Source organism: Strix aluco, chromosome 3, assembly GCF_031877795.1.
Source record: "Strix aluco isolate bStrAlu1 chromosome 3, bStrAlu1.hap1, whole genome shotgun sequence".
In the NCBI taxonomy this organism is placed as follows: domain Eukaryota; kingdom Metazoa; phylum Chordata; class Aves; order Strigiformes; family Strigidae; genus Strix; species Strix aluco.
Window position 1 is genome coordinate 44655635 of NC_133933.1, and position 17361 is coordinate 44672995.

The following is a 17361-nucleotide window of genomic DNA, read 5'->3' on the forward strand; positions in this document are numbered from 1 at the left end:
CTGAAGTTTTCTTGATTTTCCTTCTGAAGTACACTGAATTCAGAAGGTCCATAAATTCTTCAGGAAATAATTTTATTGATCATTAAACTATACCGCTTTAATTTAGATGGGTATTTACTTATTCAAGGGTTTTGAGGAGCAACACTGCACACTGCTGTGGCATGAAGGACGGCTTATGTAGATTGAATTCCAGTTCCCAATGAAAGGTTCTTCAGCCATGCTTTTTTTTTTTTCCTTTTTCCTGCAAAGATACCTGCTTTATTAACAAATTCATTTGATGGACTAGACCTAGAAATTGGTGAGAACAGTTTCAGCCAGGAGGCTGTTGCCTGTGGAGCCCTCTGTCTCCTTTTCTGGAATGACAGCAGTGTGACTAGTGGAAGAAGCAGGGGATTATGAAAGCACCAATGATAATTTCATGACTAAAACATTTAGAAGCTACCTTAGAGTATGCATATTCTTGTATTTATAGTCCTTTATGATGGTGGATGAGCCATCTACCCATATTTTTGAAAAGTAGTCTTAATTTTCTAGCCACCTTACATGTGGCTTTAACCTTACTTGCAAAAGAATTACGTATTCAGTGTTGTAACAGAAATAAATGAGACAATTTGAACACTTGTGGTGTTGTGTAAAAGTAGGTACTTTTAAGATGAAATGCTGATGGTTTTGGAGCTTAAATACTCAAGATTAAGATACTTCAGTGTTAAAAAGTACACTCCACAGTTCCCCATTTATAATAAACCCTTTATAGAGATAGCTGTGGAGATTTTACCATAAGTGTTAATGAATTTCTCCTGCTGTGGTGATGAGCATGGCAGATAAAGTCAGTAGGAAGTTAATAATTCACAAAAGGTGTTTAATGATGTGCAATAAATAAGGCACAAGCTAATCAATTGATGAGGAGAAAAGAAAAAAAAACAACTGATTAACTGACTGTTAAGCTTTTTGTTTTAACCTGAGTAAGGTAGACTCCTGGTTAAAATAATATGTGGTGATGTAGTTAAAGGTTATTTTCTAATGCATGTATGTAAGTAGGTTAATTATGATTGCACATGGAACACTGCTTGTGATACTGCCCAGCTTCAGAGTGTTTTACAAGGTAGACAATATTACTGTGATGTTTTCCACTTACAGCTTCCTAAATTTAAATTATCTTTATAGATATCTTTTCAATATCAATTATATTGATACAGTAATCTTCTCAGGGTTGGAATTACCTTCACTTTGCTCTTTTCTTTCTATAGCATGGATTTCTCCATTTCAGTCAAAAATAGAACTGCTGGCACTAGTATCCTTAATTACACTGGATAGTCAATAAAGCAGTCATGGTAGGCACTTTTCCAGTGGGTATTGTTTGGTGACAGCATTTCTTTGTGACTTGGGAAGCAACTTCAGGTCTTCTCCAGTCATTACTGGCTCCATTAGTGCTCTCTTAATTCTGATTTTTCCCTTGTCATGGCTTACACCTGTTGTTTACTTTTCTTGATTCCTCATTCCAGAGTCTGCCTAGCTCCAGCTCAAGTGTTTTGTCCAGGGGTGGTGATCTTCACCCCTGCTGGGTCTTCTGTCCTCGTTTGTTCTCTGCCAGCAACAGTGGATGAATTGAAAATACTGGGGAAAGATTCCCTATTGTTGGTTCTAACTGGCACTATAACATTAAAAATGGGTAGTTAAAGCAAATTGTGGAGCATGCTCTGTGTAGGCAGATGCATTGAGAGAATTTATCCGTGTACTTGTTGAACTATTATACACATGGAAAGTTTTCAAAAGCCTATTGCTTTTCTGCATTTGGATAGATTTGCACAAGAGCAATGGTGAAGGGTACAAACTGGTACTAAGGCCTCCTGTCCCTTTCAGTTACCAATTTGCATATATGAGGTACTACTTATAATTTTTTTTTAAGGATAGTAACATAGAATATTTTCCTCTATACTTGTTTTGGAAATGTTTCCGTTACTTTTTCTGAAGCTTCCCCAAATATCCTAGGCAATTATATGAGAAGGTAAACTTTAATTTTAGCAAAAATTTTAGCAGCTGGAAACAGGAACTTAAAAGGGCAACTAACGGGCAACATAGGGCTTCCAGCTTTGTCAGGTCTGTGTCTCAGCTTGATGCAGGGTTTTTTTTAAATGTTATTTTAAAATATTCTTAAATAAAATCTGTTGTACCGTAATAGGTTAATTGTGTACCATTAAAATTATACTATTTTCAGTCTTAATACGGATGGCTGAGGTGCTTAAAAGTCAATTTCAGGCATATATTACCTTTAGTTTCAATTTTAAACATAGCTTTTTGTTTCTCTGTAGGATCAGCGTCTCAGTACTCACAGTTTAGTTGCAGGAAACAGTTGGCTGTTTTAAGTTACAGGCAGATAGAAAAATGTAGACTGTAGATTGCTCAAATGTGAGATTATTAAGGATTTTTTTTTACAATAACATTACTGTATCAGAACTGCAATCTTGGCAGTATTTCTCTAGATGTACTGGAGATTGGTTACACCCATCTTTTGGCTACATAATGCAGGGCTTTAGTTCTCAGGACTGAATTATGTTTACAGGGATGATGCAGCCAGTTTCCCTGTTGCTGCATCATCTGTTTCAAATGGCTTATTACCCATGTGTTCATTCTTACACACTGGTTACTGCCTTTTGAAATTCATAGTCCTTCACCATAAAATGCTGTTTCTTCTACAGACAAGGAAATATTTTGCAGTTGCAATAGATGTCTCAGCAACAGACTTCTGGGTATCTAGAAAGTATTGCTTTGAATGTTCAAGTCTTAATAATGTTCACTAGTTTCTTTAAAGACCACAATACAAAACTGCCATATTAGAAAAGACTAATAAAACAAAATGCTTCAATAAAGTGTTCAAAATTCCTTTTTCTAGAGTTGAAATCATAATATTTTCAGTAAATACTTCATTTAAAAAACGTAGTCTGTGCTGGAGTAGGACAGATCCATCTGGGCCAGTATCCTCTTCGGCTAGGTAAGGAAGAGAAGTTAAGTAGGACAACAGCAAGTGAAACCTCACTAGAGCATGCTCCAAGCCTCTCAAAATGCACAGCGCACGCAGTTCCTAAGCTATAAGTGGGGTCATTGCAGTTAACACGCGTGATAATTTTTTCTTCTGTGAATGCTTATTGCTTTTTGAACCCAGTGTAACCTTTTAGTATCCATAATATTTCATTGCAAGGATTATCATGACTTAAATTTACACTGTGTAAAGAGCCACTTCTGATGATTTTGCACCTGCCATATAGTAATTTAATTTGGTATCTCCTAGACAATGAACAATCTTTCATCCCTGTATTGATCAGAACACCACAGCCAGAGTACTTAACACAGCAGTGTATTAAAAATATTGTTAGCTTTCATGAAGTTTTCAGGATGCAATCTAATTGTCCGTATGCTGTTCATATAACTAATTAGTGTGCAGTTTCATGTCAAATTTTTAATGCACTTTTTTGTTCTCATATTAAGTAACTGTTGCTACTGTATCCTGTTTTCAGCCAGTTTTGCTATGCAGAATTTCAGCATAGCTTTGATCAAAGGCATTGGTTTATTCTAAAGAATATTCTAAAATAAAATATGTATCTAGGTTGGTGATTCGTTGCAGTTGAGATAGCACTGTTTGAAAAGAACAACATTATTAAGTTTGATAGAAATGGTGATGGGCTTTTAACTACAAATGTGCTGCCAAGCTTTGTGGCAATGATTGCTCTGTACAATATGGGTTTTTTAAAATTATTTCAGATAGCTTAATTTAATCTGTTTGTTGTCAGGCTTTATCATTTGTGGGAGATTTGGAGTTTTGGGGTTGTTTTCTAGCTCTAGTTGTTGACCTACTTGTCTGTTTTATAAATAAAAATAGTTTTTCTCCTTTATTGACAGTCTGCCTATGTAAACTAAAACATAGTCTTTGACTAAGAACTTTTTGTAATAGCTTATATCCTCTTGGAGGTTTTCATAAGAATTTCCAATTAGAGCAGGAAGGCCAAATGGTGTAAATGTTGTTATGATAAGCAGATGGGAGATTTAAAAGGCAGGAAAATATAAACAGAATGAGGAGCTTTGATACTGAACAGCATGCATGCTGTCAAACATCCATTTAATTTACTTGTTAAAAGCTGGAACCTAGGCTAGCCCTTTTTGATACTTACTTTTCCTTTCTTAAAAGGCATGGAAAAATGTCATTTGATTGACCTAGTTTATCTTCTAGTTTTAAACTAGGTTAAATTAAAACCACAAATGTTAATTTCCTTCAAAGGTGCTGAATAAAATGTCTGAAGTACTAAAACACTTATTTGGTAACTAGATGTCTAAATTTGATTTCAGCAAGTTATTATTGTAGATGTAATTTGTAATGTTCATATTTTTATGAATATAATAGAGAAGCTGGAGATGTTGGAGAACATTAAGTGGACATAAGTTTCAATTGATGAATGTGTTGTGACACAGCTGTGGAAAAGTAATCCTACTGTAGGTATCACTTTGTTGCGATACATATTTACTTTTTCATTAAGTAAATCTTTAGCACATTAAATCTTTCTAACTTCTTCCATTTGAATTACATTATTTTTTTTCAACTGGGTTGACAGCTCTGTTGGTTCATTTTAGCACCTGCCATGGTATGCTTTTGACTTACTGTTTTGTAAAGGTCTATTCTGTCATTTTCAGATGCAGTCTTGACTCAGTCCTCTTTATAAGTTTTCATCATTTGTGGTGTCGCTTCTTGATTGTAGTTTGTCTAATAGGGCAGTGCTTACGTGCATTCTGGTTATTATGCAGATTATTTTCAAGACTACATTTGCTACCCTTGCATAATTTCACTAAATGACATAAAATAAAAGAGAAGAGAAATGACCACTATTTGGTACTGAGAGGAATGCAGACTGGTTGCTTTTTATTTTCTTTAGCTTCTCTTTTAGTGAATACAGAGTGGTAATGAATGAATTAAATGACTGCGTTGTCTTGCTTTTTTCTTAGAGAGATTTAGAATACTTCTTGAAGGCTTTTCCAAGGATCAACCATTGAATTACTCTGGAGAGTGCTTTTAATCATATTTTTGTCCAGTTTCAAGTAGGCCATATTATGTGAAGAAGTTTTCCGTAAAAGATTGTATCCAGTTTTCAGGTTTTGTTTTCTTTTGTATTTTATGACATTTTAAATAGCTGTGGGTTTTTTTCTGTGTATGTAATATGTCATGTTGTTTATTGGAAAATTTAAGTTTTGTAGGAATACTACTTTCAGTTTTATTACTTACAAATAACTTCTAAATTGTTCATTTTGCTCTTCTTTGTTTACATTTCTAAAGGTACACTCCTAAATTTCCAAGATACAAGTTTTATTGCAAAAACCTAAGGTTAAATAAGAAGCAAAACTTCCTTTAATTTAAGCTTTCACTTAGTGCTGTACAGAGGACCTGAGCTTAAAACCAAGTGAGGTAGTTCTTTTTCCTAGGAAAATGTAATGACACATATGCAAGTTACTTGCTGTATTCTGTGAACATTTGCCATGTTTGTTTATTGAACGTTGTGATAGCGAAGCGTTAATGTAGCAATTATCTCGATAATAAGGGGTCAAGTGTTAAAAGCTTTCTGACAACTTGATGTATGACTTTGGCATGAACTAGCTGCTTGTTCATTTTGAAGAAGCTCACCTTCAATTACATTTGCCTCGTTGCATGAAGCAGAGCCTCAGACTGTGTAAATCTGGAGCCTGTCACTTCCTGTGATTGCTGGGTTCAGTATATGCTATTGAGAGTGCTGTATTTTCAGAGGCTTTTTGTATTCTGCTCACAGTGTTTGCTGAGCAGTAACTGTAGCTAAAAATAACTAAAATGAATTTCTCTGTCTCTCTCTCTTTCTTGTTGCAGGATGACGTAGCTTTGCCAAGGATTTATCAGCTAAGCAGAAAATGAGCTTAACATCCTGGTTTTTGGTGAGCAGTGGAGGCACCCGCCACAGGCTGCCACGAGAAATGATTTTTGTTGGAAGAGATGACTGTGAGCTGATGTTACAGGTAATTGCATCAGCCTTCCATGTGCAACTGCTCAATTGTGAACTTAATGCACCAGTTTTGTATTCCTTTTGAAAATTAAATTCCCCAGATACTGAGGGAGCGATTGTTTTGATTAATCTTTTGTGCTCATAGAAAAAAGTTAGTTTAAATATATTGCCATCAGTCATACAGTTACTGTCGAAGTGCAGAGGACCGCATTTTCTTCATGTAAATCACATATCGAATGCTAGAATAGAAGATGAAATAAAATTTGCAATATGATCAGTAAACCAAGTAGACTGTGTGCTCCATAAAATGTGATAATGCTAAGTGCACTGGATGCTTTTGAAAAGAGATTTCTTTTTTCTGCAACTTGTAATCTAATTTAGTCACATGACTTGATATAACTATCCTCATGTCCTGATTTTATTGTACAAAGGTAAATGACGTTAGTACAGAAGAGTATTTCACAGAATCACAGAATCATAGCATCATCTAGGTTGGAAAGGACCTTGAAGATCATCCAGTCCAACCGTGAACCTAGCACTGACAGTTCCCAAATACACCATATCCCTCAGCACTATGTCGATCCTACTCTTAAACACCTCCAGGGATGGGGACTCCACCACCTCCATGGGCAGCCCATTCCAACGCCTAACAACCCGTTCTGTAAAGAAATGCTTCCTAATATCCAGTCTAAACCTTCCCTAGCGCAACTTGAGGCCATTACCTCTTGTCCTATCACTTGTTACTTGGTTCAAGAGACTCATCCCCAGCTCTCTGCAACCTCCTTTCAGGTAGTTGTAGAGGGCGATGAGGTCTCCCCTCAGCCTCCTCTTCTCCAGACTAAACAACCCCAGTTCCCTCAGCCGCTCCTCGTACGACATGTGCTCCAGACCCTTCACCAGCTTCGTTGCCTTTCTCTGGACACGCTCGAGTAATTCAATGTCCTTTTTGTAGTGAGGGGCCCAAAACTGAACACAGTAATCGAGGTGCGGCCTCACCAGTACCAAGTACAGGGGTAAGATCACTTCCCTGTCCCTGCTGGCCATGCTATTTCTGATACAAGCCAGGATGCCATTGGCCTTCTTGGCCACCTGGGCACACTGCTGGCTCCTGTTCAGCCGGCTGTCAATCAACACCCCCAGGTCCCTCTCTGACTGGCAGCTCTCCAGCCACTCCTCCCCAAGCCTGTAGCACTGCTGGGGGTTGTTGTGGCCCAAGTGCAGCACCCGGCATTTGGCCTTATTGAAACTCCTACAGTTGGCCTTAGCCCATCGCTCCAGCCTGTCCAGATCTCAAATTTCTCTATCTCTGAGGAAGTTGAATGACTGAAAAATACAAGTCTTAGTCAAAACAGTTTGATACTTCAGTAGCTTCCTCAACTTTGCAGATCACTCCCTGGAACTCTTAGAGATGTGTAACTGTATTGTTAGGTAGCCACACTGCATGCACTTTGCCCTATCAAAGCTGTGGTCGTCTGAGCTGGTTCTTTCTAGTATATATAATTTTTGAATGGTTAATGCTAAGATTTTGGGAGTTTCTTCTTGAATTCTTGTCTTTGTTTACTGTAGAGTTCTTAAGAAGATTGAACTTCAAAACTAATATTCTCAAACCTTCCTACCATTCAATAAAATATTTTCTTTTGGATTTTTGTTCACAAGAGTTGTGTATGTGGCCGTTAATCTCACTTGAAATTGAAGTGCCTAGAAATTTATGTGTCTTACTCAGAATGTAATATCTCTAGTAAACTGCATTTGGCTCTCAACCTCTGAAGGCATCCAAAAGTTTTATTGGTGATGGAAGTACATTGTCCTATTAGAAAGTAGTTGAAAATACCCTTTAATTTCACTTTAAAGACAGGCAGTATCATGTCTTGTTGAATTATGTGGGAACTATTAAAAAAAGCTGAAACAAACACAAAACCTCCCCAACACCCAAAACAACAAAAAAAATGCAACCAAAAAACCCCACCCCATTGGTTCCTGCCCAGAACATTATAATAAATACATGCTTTTATTTTACCACTAACTTGTAATGGGTTGTTTTCTCTGAATAAGGGAGCCTTTTCTTCCTTCTCTCTCCCCTGTGCCCTCTGCTCTCCGTTGGTTGATCAGTCCTTAGAGTGAAGCTGAATACTCAAGCATTTATTATTTTGTGTTCCAAAACTTCAAGTCATCATCACCTTCAAAAGTAGCTGTCTCTTTGATTAATATTGTGAATAGATTCCAGTCATTTACAAATGTTATTTGTTGTGCATTGACTTCAGAGGCAGTAAAAAGTATCACGGGGCCTGGTGATTTTCAAAAACTATTCTCTTTAGCCTGCTGCTATGTTAGGTCTACATGCCAGCATGACTGTAACATCACATACTGCTTCAGGGGGAGGAACCCACCAAAAGAGAAGCTAATAATGTGTTCTTGTTCTGTATGTATAGCTCTTTGTGTAGGACCTTCCTTTCCACCCGACAACTTGGTTGTTCTCTTACTGCAAAGCATGTGGACAATGCATGATAAATAAAGCAGAATTTAATGCTTTTATTCATAATCTCTGGACAGAAAACATGTTATAAAAGCCTTATTAAAAAGCATTTTAACTCTGATGCATGCTTGGTAGAATTAGACCTCAGAACTGTACTTAAGACTGTTCTTCTAAGAGGTTTTGTTCATGTCTGGGAATACAGATTTGCTTTAAATGTGTAATTTTGTAAATATGCTCAAACATAGTGCGCAGTCTTGGTATTTAGCTATCTGCTCCAATACTGCTTGTGGATAGATACCACATTTTCCCCTTCTTTCACCATTGTTTAGAAAACTTGTTGAATCTTGATGGGAAAATAATCTCCAAGATAAAGAAATCTACATTATTCATAGTATCAAGATTATTTCCAAAGAAGAATACTCTTATTTTCTGTATTCTGAACATTTTCTTAGTAGTCTGGATTGGATTGAAGAGTCTTTGTCTAAAATAATGCCAGTTACAAATTTATTTTAACTGAGGATGGAGTTTTCTTCTTTATATTCATACAACTCTTAGCACAGTTATTCTGTGATTTTTATTATTTCTACAGTCATGTATAAATCTTTGTACTGGGTCATCTGGGTTGGAGTTAAATTTTCTGTGTAGAAGCCCTTATGACACTATGTTTTGGATTTGTGACAAAAACACTGTTGATAACACACCAATATTTTAGCTATCGCTGAACAGTGTGTGCACAGTTTCAAGGCATTCTCTCTCATCCTGCTCCTACACACATGTGACTATAGGGGTGCACAAGAAGTTGAGAGGGAACACAACCAGGACAGGTGACCCAAACTCACCAAAGGGATATTCCGTGCTATATAATGTCCTGCTCGGCCATAAAAACTGAGGGCAGGGGCTTTGGGGAAGGTAACCACTGCTCAAAGACTGGCTGGGCATTGGTCTGCTTGTGGGAGGCGGTGAGTGATTGCCTCTGCATCGCTTGATTTGTTTTATTTCTTCTTTCTTCTTCCTCTTTCCTTCACTGCTTAAACTATCTTTAACTCAACCCATGAGTTTTCATGCTTTTGCTCTTCCTCTTCTGTTCCCCCATGCCACTGGGGCAGGGGGGAGTGAGTGAGCAGCTGTGTGGTGCTTAGCTGCCAGCCAGGGCACCACAGTCTTATAAAAAGTAATTTTGATAGTACTCAAATTTGAATGGAAAGCTGCAATACCAAATCAGAAGGAAAAATGGCATTTGAAAGATTTGCAGTCTTTGCAGCTGTAAAGATCATCTGCAATGAATAAAAAATGTGTCCACTTATATGCAAGTAATCTGAGCCTGAGGAGAACTTTAAAGTTCTGCAGAATTTCAGGTGTTTCTCTAAAAGTCACAGACTTGAGTAATTATTCTTACCATTTCAGAAGATGTGACAAAATATCATGAAGCTTTAAGGATCTTTTCACAACCTTTCAATTTTATCTTATTTTTGATAGGATAGGATGGCCAAGAAGGCCAATGGTATCCTGGCTTGCATCAGAAATAGCGTGCCCAGCAGGGACAGGGATAGAACAAGAGGTAATGGCCTCAAGTTGCGCCAGGACGGTTTAGACTGGATATTAGGAAGCATTTCTTTACAGAACAGGTTGTTAGGCATTGGAATGGGCTGCCCAGGGAGGTGGTGGAGTCCCCATCCCTGGAAGTGTTTAAGAGTCAGGTCAACTTAGCGCTGAGGGATATGGTGTAGTTGGGAACTGTTAATGTTGGGTTGATGGTTGGACTGGATGATCTTCAAGGTCTTTTCCAACCTAGACAATTCTGTGATTCTGTAGCACATAAAGATAATAATTGATTACTAATACAATATGTATTTGAATAACATAATTGAAAGAAGTTCAGAAATTTTTCCCATACCCTAAGTAAAGATAGGGTAATTCTTGTGTCTGCATTGTTGTATCACTTGAGTGTGGAAAAGTGTAATCTCTGCTTGACATTGTAGGCTCAGCAGAACACCCACATCAGTGAATTTGTTTTTATTGAGATAGCTTGTTTTCACTTGAGGAATGGTTACTAAGTCAGTGGGAAGTGAACTACCCTGCTATATCTTCATCTACCATTAAGAACAGTTAACTGATGTAGTATACTACTGCAGCTTTTATTAGTATGGGCCTTTTTCATTCGTCTGTCTCTTCCTTAATTCTCCCCTACCCCTTTATATCCTGGCCCCCCTTCTATACCCCTCAAGACTGCAGAGCAAATTGGCTCAAATGAAAAGTCTAAAAGTAAAATGAAGTATAAGCAGAAGAGGACTGATTTCACTCCTTTGAGGAGAAAGCAAATCAGTCAAAAGATGGCATGGAAAGGAAGAATAAGGAAGTAAATTGAAAAGAAGCAAGTCTCAAGAAAGGGAGGAGGAGTGAGATGATAAATGTGGGATTCTGAGAAGAGAAGGCATTTCCTTAGTCGTGATTGCATGTTCTGATGCCTTGAACTGGCTAATGCACTTGATGACCTAGGACTCCTAGAAATGGCAGACTGCGAGTTGGTACAGAAATAAGTACAGATGTCTCAGACAGAAAGTTACCATTTTCAGTGCTATATAGCCCTGAACAATGAGGTGAGTAGCAAGGATAGAAGATACAAACCTGAAACTGGAAAGAATGCTGTTGGAAGAAATTTACCGCTGTGCAATCATGTCAGGACACTGCACTAGCAAAATTACCAGGAAGCAGACTGAGATCAATCCTGCACAGCTGGGAAGATGAGCTGTGGGCTCCATCTGGTTGGGAACTTTTCTAGATTTCGAGGTGCTGACCACATGCACATGTGAAGGAAGCGTACATGCAGCCCCACTTCTTCCTTGCTTGCAGTCAGCACTTCAGGCTGCAAACACTTGGCCATGGGCAAGTGCTAAGAGAGGGACTTAGCTGTTAGGGAAGTGGTGTTCTCAGAGGAGGTAGTAACAAGGTTTGTTCCTGATCTATGGGTTAGCATTTAGATGTGAAATGTGAAGTGCTTAAGGAAGGACTGATAAAGACAGTCAGAACTGACGGGAATAGTAATTCAGGAACTGCTCAGACATTTAGTGAAGAGGCTATAGCTAATTTGTTTAGGAAATTGAGATCAAGGAAAAACAATTTGAATGCTTGTATACTAAGGTAAGATTCCCATGCAACATAATAGAGTATTTACTGATGCATGACAGGAAACAGCATGTTTCAGAGGGAACAGCAATATCACAGACTCATCCTCTGAAAGATGCATGTAGTTAAGGAGAGAGAGAGAGAGAGAAAAGTGAAGTTGATGATGTTAGATTAAACGTCAGTGATACTATGGTGAACTGAAAAAAATAAATTTGGATAAGATATAGCTGGATCTGACTTACAATTGCATTTGGGAAAACATTAAGAAAATATTCTTCTGAATTAACTTTAAGATTCTGCTGTGAGCATATGGGCATCCGGGGCTGGAGTTAGATATGGTTAGGGATTGAGTTTTTTCATATGCAGGAGTAACTTTTTTATATAATTTCAATAAATGTGATAAATAGAAAGAAAATAATCACGCTACTTTAAGAAATATCCATTAACGCTATCTTGATCTGTTTTTGAAATACCTTATTTTATATAATTTTTTAATACATTTTAGTCACGAAGTGTGGACAAGCAACATGCTGTACTTAACTATGATGCCTCTACGGATGTACATTTGGTGAAGGATTTGGGCAGCTTGAATGGGGTAAGTTAACATCAGAAATGGATAACTTGCCATATCTGTTGTATGTTTGCTTGATTTAAGGGGGTTTTTGAGCAAACAGAATATGACTTTACAAGTGTACATTAATATCTTTTTCATGCAAAATTGGAAACGGGGGAACATTCAAAAGGAAAATGTAGTTTTTGCGAGGGTTTTCCACTGCATGTTATTTAAAGGGCTGCAGTAAATTCTATTAATAAGAGGGCCTTGCCAGTAGGAAAAAACTCAGAAGAATAAAAAGGAATATATTACTCTTCTGTATTTCAGACATGTAGGAAAAAAAAAAATCTCAGTTATATTGTAAAAAAAAAAAGGTATTTCAATCTCTCATACCTGGTTAAATGGATTTTTATTTCATACACTATTCTTTTTTTCTCCTTTTTTCAGACAGAAAAGAATGTTAAACTGTACTTCATGTATGAAAAAAGAATTAAGTATGCAATAACCATGTTGTATGTAAACCTACGTAACATTCTATATTTGCATTTAGTTTTTCAGTGTGCTTTTTGTCAAAATGTCTGACTAATGTGTGTCAAGTTATTACAAACTAATACAAGAAAAATGCAAAGTTATGAGCAAAATAAAGTTTCATATGACATTTAGGAATTACATATAAAATATTCTGGGTAAGCTTCACCTTTTATAAAAGTTTTGCATATTATAATAGATTATTGAACACTTAGTAACTGTCATATTTTTTTAGCCCTTTACTTCTTTATGAGCTGTTTATACACACTAGTCATGGTTGTTATTTTATATAACTTTAAATGTTTGGCTGTGTCATGGATATGTACAGAATACAGTGAGAGTTCATCTGTGATTGCTTATTTGAATGAATATTTAGAAAGCTAGTGGTAGTGAATAGCTTTGTCTTTGTCAAATGCTTAAAAAAATAGAAGATGAAGACATCTCAAGTTACTGCCTGTTAGCATTGATTTAGGTTTCGGTGTTTGATTTTGAAGTACATTTCAAAATAAAAATCCTATTCATTTTTCTCTGTTAGCTTTTCTGTATTTTAAGGTAACTAACAGCCTTCCAAAGAGTCAGTCTCAATTCTATATGAAACCAGTAAAACCTGAAGGGTTATATCCTTTGAACATTTGTAGATATATAAAAACTTTACTCCTTAAATATTTAGTATACCTCTGTATTTTGAAAGTCAGTGCACTGCTTCAAGGCAGTGATCAAAAATGAATTCAGCGCATAGTAATTATTTGCTGAGCCATTTGATTTTATTCCCTAATTCTATGTTACTTCCATAGTCAATAGGTATACCTTCGGATTTTCATTGCCTTGTCACAAAATGAGTTTAATAAAAATATATGTTGAGAGGCCTTCATTCGACTCGTTTCTTTGCCTCTGATAAAGAGCTTTCAGTTATTTGCTTTGCTTGATCTGATTCATTCTGATTCAGTTGCTCTATAGCTGTTTACCCAGAGACATCAAAGGAACTCTTTCTTCCCACAGTTTTGGGACAAGGAATATTAAGTCCTAGAAGTTCAGTCCTTGCTCTTTGTCTTTGCAGTGCTTCCTTTACTATCTCTTTCCAACTGTGCTTTTCTTACATACCTCTACCTAGCTGGTTTCAGGTTGAAAGAAGACACACATAATTTTCTAACACTGTGCTTAATTGTGTGGCAGAACAATATATGCAGTGGCTCTGTACTATGCGGTGAACTACTAACTAGGCAATAATTCTTCTAGTCTAGCTGCTGTTTCCACTGAGAACACCACCCTAAGAGCCAAGTTCCTCTTTTAGTGCTTCATCAGCTTCTACCTGTTCTTATTTTGCTTGCTTCATCGAGAGCAAACATTTATTTTAGGTCTCCCCAGTTAGTCCCATTTCTTTGGAGAACAGATACAGACTTTTCTTAGTATACAGGATGACTCCATTCTTGGTGTAATGCACTTCAACCACTCAAAATAATTCGAGTTTAAGGGGAGATGGCTACTGCCAATACATGGGGCTTTTGTTCTGAGTTTTTTGAGCTCCAAATAATTTTATGAGATGAACTGTAATTGCACCTGATGCCCTAATGCCTGAATATTCTTATCTGTGTGGTTGATTCACACTAAGTTCAGTGAAACGGTTACAGCAGTCTTCATCCTGGACATCGTACATCTAAATTTGAGAATAAAGCAAAAGTAAATTTTAGTCAGATTTACACAATATAAAGTTTTATTTCACCAGTATCAACAGAATTCAACTGTATTTTCTCCTTTGAATTGTGACATCAAAAACATACCAAGAAAATTGTCAAACATCCATGGTCCTGTTGAATAATATTCTTCTCAGGGATACTTACAGGATAGTGAAGTCCTTTCAGATTGTTTTAGGAATGGATTGCAAAATGCTCAGCAAACTTTATGAAGGCTTAAAGAGAGTTGACTCTCACTATTTGAATAATAAACCTTTGGAAATCCTGGGAATATATAAAAATGTGTATAGAGTGACTTAAAGGGAGAAAACAATTCTTTATTTATATAGTAACAAGCTTTTTCAAGCTAGCTTTGTCTTGCATCCCAAAGCCTGGGGTGGGATTTTAAAACTCCATTGGCAAAACAACTAAGGCTTGGTTCTTGTATGCCATCAATTCAGTTATGAGCATGTCTGTAGACTGCACACACTGTCTTCAGAGTTCTCTGGGTTGAGTATACTGCATGCACATGAATTTCAGAACTCTGACCTTGGAGGAAAAATGAAAACGTACATATGTATATATATATATATATACACACACACATGTCTGCAAGGCATGTTTTTGTTGATCAGTTTTGTTGATTCACTAATATTCAGGCTGCCTTGAGGGTATTCTTCACATGGTTTTTGCTCTGAACTCTCCCAGTGTTAAAGTGGAATAAATATGCATTAAACACCACTCAAAGTTTCATGCTTACAAACCAGTAAATAGTTGTACCTTGAATTCTTATTTCTCATGGAAGATAGTTTCTACGAAGTTGGTAAGCAATTTTTTAAGTAATGAAATAAACATAATTTTCATTTAGAAAAAGAAAATAAAACAGAAGATCCCTTTCCTGATTTGGGGAAGGACATTGTTTCTGTCTTTCCAGACTTCATCTAATACTAGATTTAGATGAACAACAGAAGCATAAAGATTCAGATTCTTGGCTTACTTAATTATTCAAGTTTATTATTTTTGTGCATGTAGCCCTAACTTCAAAGTGCTTAAAAAATGGCATTTCAGCTACTGCATTCCTTAGAAACATGTACATGTTGTTGTAGAATTCTTAAGTTAGAAGCAGGATGATCCTGTGGTATTGCAATATTCTGAGTCCCCAAAACTGGCATAAACCAATAGTAAATGTGTTTCAGAAAGGCACCCTGGATTTAATCTCCTATCTGTAGTATTAACATGTAGTTGTTATGATAAGTAAAAATGAGCAAGAAACTGTAAATTTATTAAGGTATGAGAAAATATACAACTGATAAATAATTCTTAAATAATGCAAATGTCATACCAGCTAATCTATAAATATTTTATTTGCCTTGAATTTGCCCTAAATTAAGGCTTCATTTTGTATTTTGAAAGAAGATGAAGGAAATAACACCAAGGAACAAGAGACTTTTCACATATAGCTGATTATTCATATTTCTTACAAGGAAGATGCTACATTCTTGTAAGTCCAGATGTTGCATTCTTTTCAGGTAAAAGGATAGGAAAGATTTCAAGAAAGCCAGGGGAGAATATAGGTGAGATGAATTAGAGTGTAAATTGTAGCTTCTTAATGCAGATTTGAATTGAGCCTTGAGGAGTAGTTTAAGGCAAGATGCTGTGCAGAAGTTTTTTGTCAGCTCACACTGTAGAAAGATTCTTCAAGGATCTGTAGCTCTGAAAGTGTCTTAAATATGATGTAGAGTTAAATTTACTGTTTTCTTTTTATTCTGCGGCCTGATCTCTAGTTTTTGTAATTGAGAGCTTAATATTCTATTCTGCTAGACATGTCTTCACCCTTTTATATTTCTCTATCACTGAATTTAGAAGATACTGACACAATATACAGTTTTCTCTGAAGGTAACAAATTTCAGTTTAAGAAACAATTCACTTTCATAGTTAGAGATTCAGCCTAATTTGGAGAGTTCTAAGAGCAGTGGTATGACTCAGGATGAGCAGAAGGGTCAGTTTGAGAGCTATCATTGGGAGGTGGCAGGTTCTGGGAGAAGTCTCTATCTGTAGGTTTAAGCATCCCCTCCAACAGCAAAAGGGCAAGTTGTAAGAAGAACACACTCTGCCTCTGACACCCACTCCTACCACAGTGTGTTACCATCCTTGGTTTCTGGTAGCTGAAGTCATCACATGCACCTTCAAGTCTTGCTGATGTTAATAGCCTGGGCAGTTTGCTTGACATTGACAGCCTACTTTCCTAAGACTGTAAATCAGTCTTTAAAGATGGAGATCAGTTCCAATGAAGGAATAAAGTTTTTTTCCCCCCCCTGGTTCTTACAAGGGCTTGTGTCTGTTTTAGAATTTTATGTAGGTGACTTTCTAGAATTTTCTTTAGGGCTTAAATAATCCTAACTTCAAACCCTATTTAGTTTTTTTCCCAGAGAGGTTAAATTGTTTTCCAACTCTTCCAAATTACATCTCTGACACCATTTTGACTTGAACGTGTATTATTTTTCCTTCTTGCTGCCTCTGTAATTAGTCTTTGTATATATCTCAGGTGTTCTCTTGAAATTTATACCATCATGTTTTTGCGAATTCCTTGTTGGTTTTTGCTGTTAGGTTTAATCTGGACCTTGAAATTGGAGTGATTGGTAATCTGTACTGCCTCTTAACAGCCAACAGATATGGCTGGTGAAATTGGGCAAACTTTCAGGTACAGAAATTGTTCTCCAAATCACCGAAAGCCTGTGTGATTTCTCCAACTATGTTTCCAATGGTGATTTCAGGGAGGAGAGGATTACTTATTGTACAGTACCTGAGTTTTCTAAAGGTATTGTCAAGCCTATGGAATTTTCTTCACTTTGCTGCTAGCTGGTATAATAATGTTATTTCTGCTTACAAATGTTGTTACACCTACTCTTTCAACAGTCACAATGTATTGGATTCTTTATTACTGCTATTTGGAGTTACTTGGATGCACTAACTTTGTCCATTTTTCCTTTAAGTCCTTTGAT

General features: G+C 36.7%; 1 protein-coding gene across 6 annotated transcripts in view; it reads left to right on the top strand.

The window, feature by feature from the left end:
- CEP170 (centrosomal protein 170) overlaps window positions 1-17361 on the top strand; it is a 106210-nt gene that overhangs the window by 18735 nt on the left and 70114 nt on the right. For all 6 annotated transcript variants that reach the window (XM_074818367.1, XM_074818369.1, XM_074818370.1 and 3 more), the window contains exons 2-3: window positions 5879-6024; window positions 12113-12202. In XM_074818367.1, coding sequence (XP_074674468.1) covers window positions 5920-6024; window positions 12113-12202 — 195 coding nt within the window. In that variant the 5' untranslated portion in view covers window positions 5879-5919. The remainder of the gene's footprint in view (window positions 1-5878; window positions 6025-12112; window positions 12203-17361) is intronic.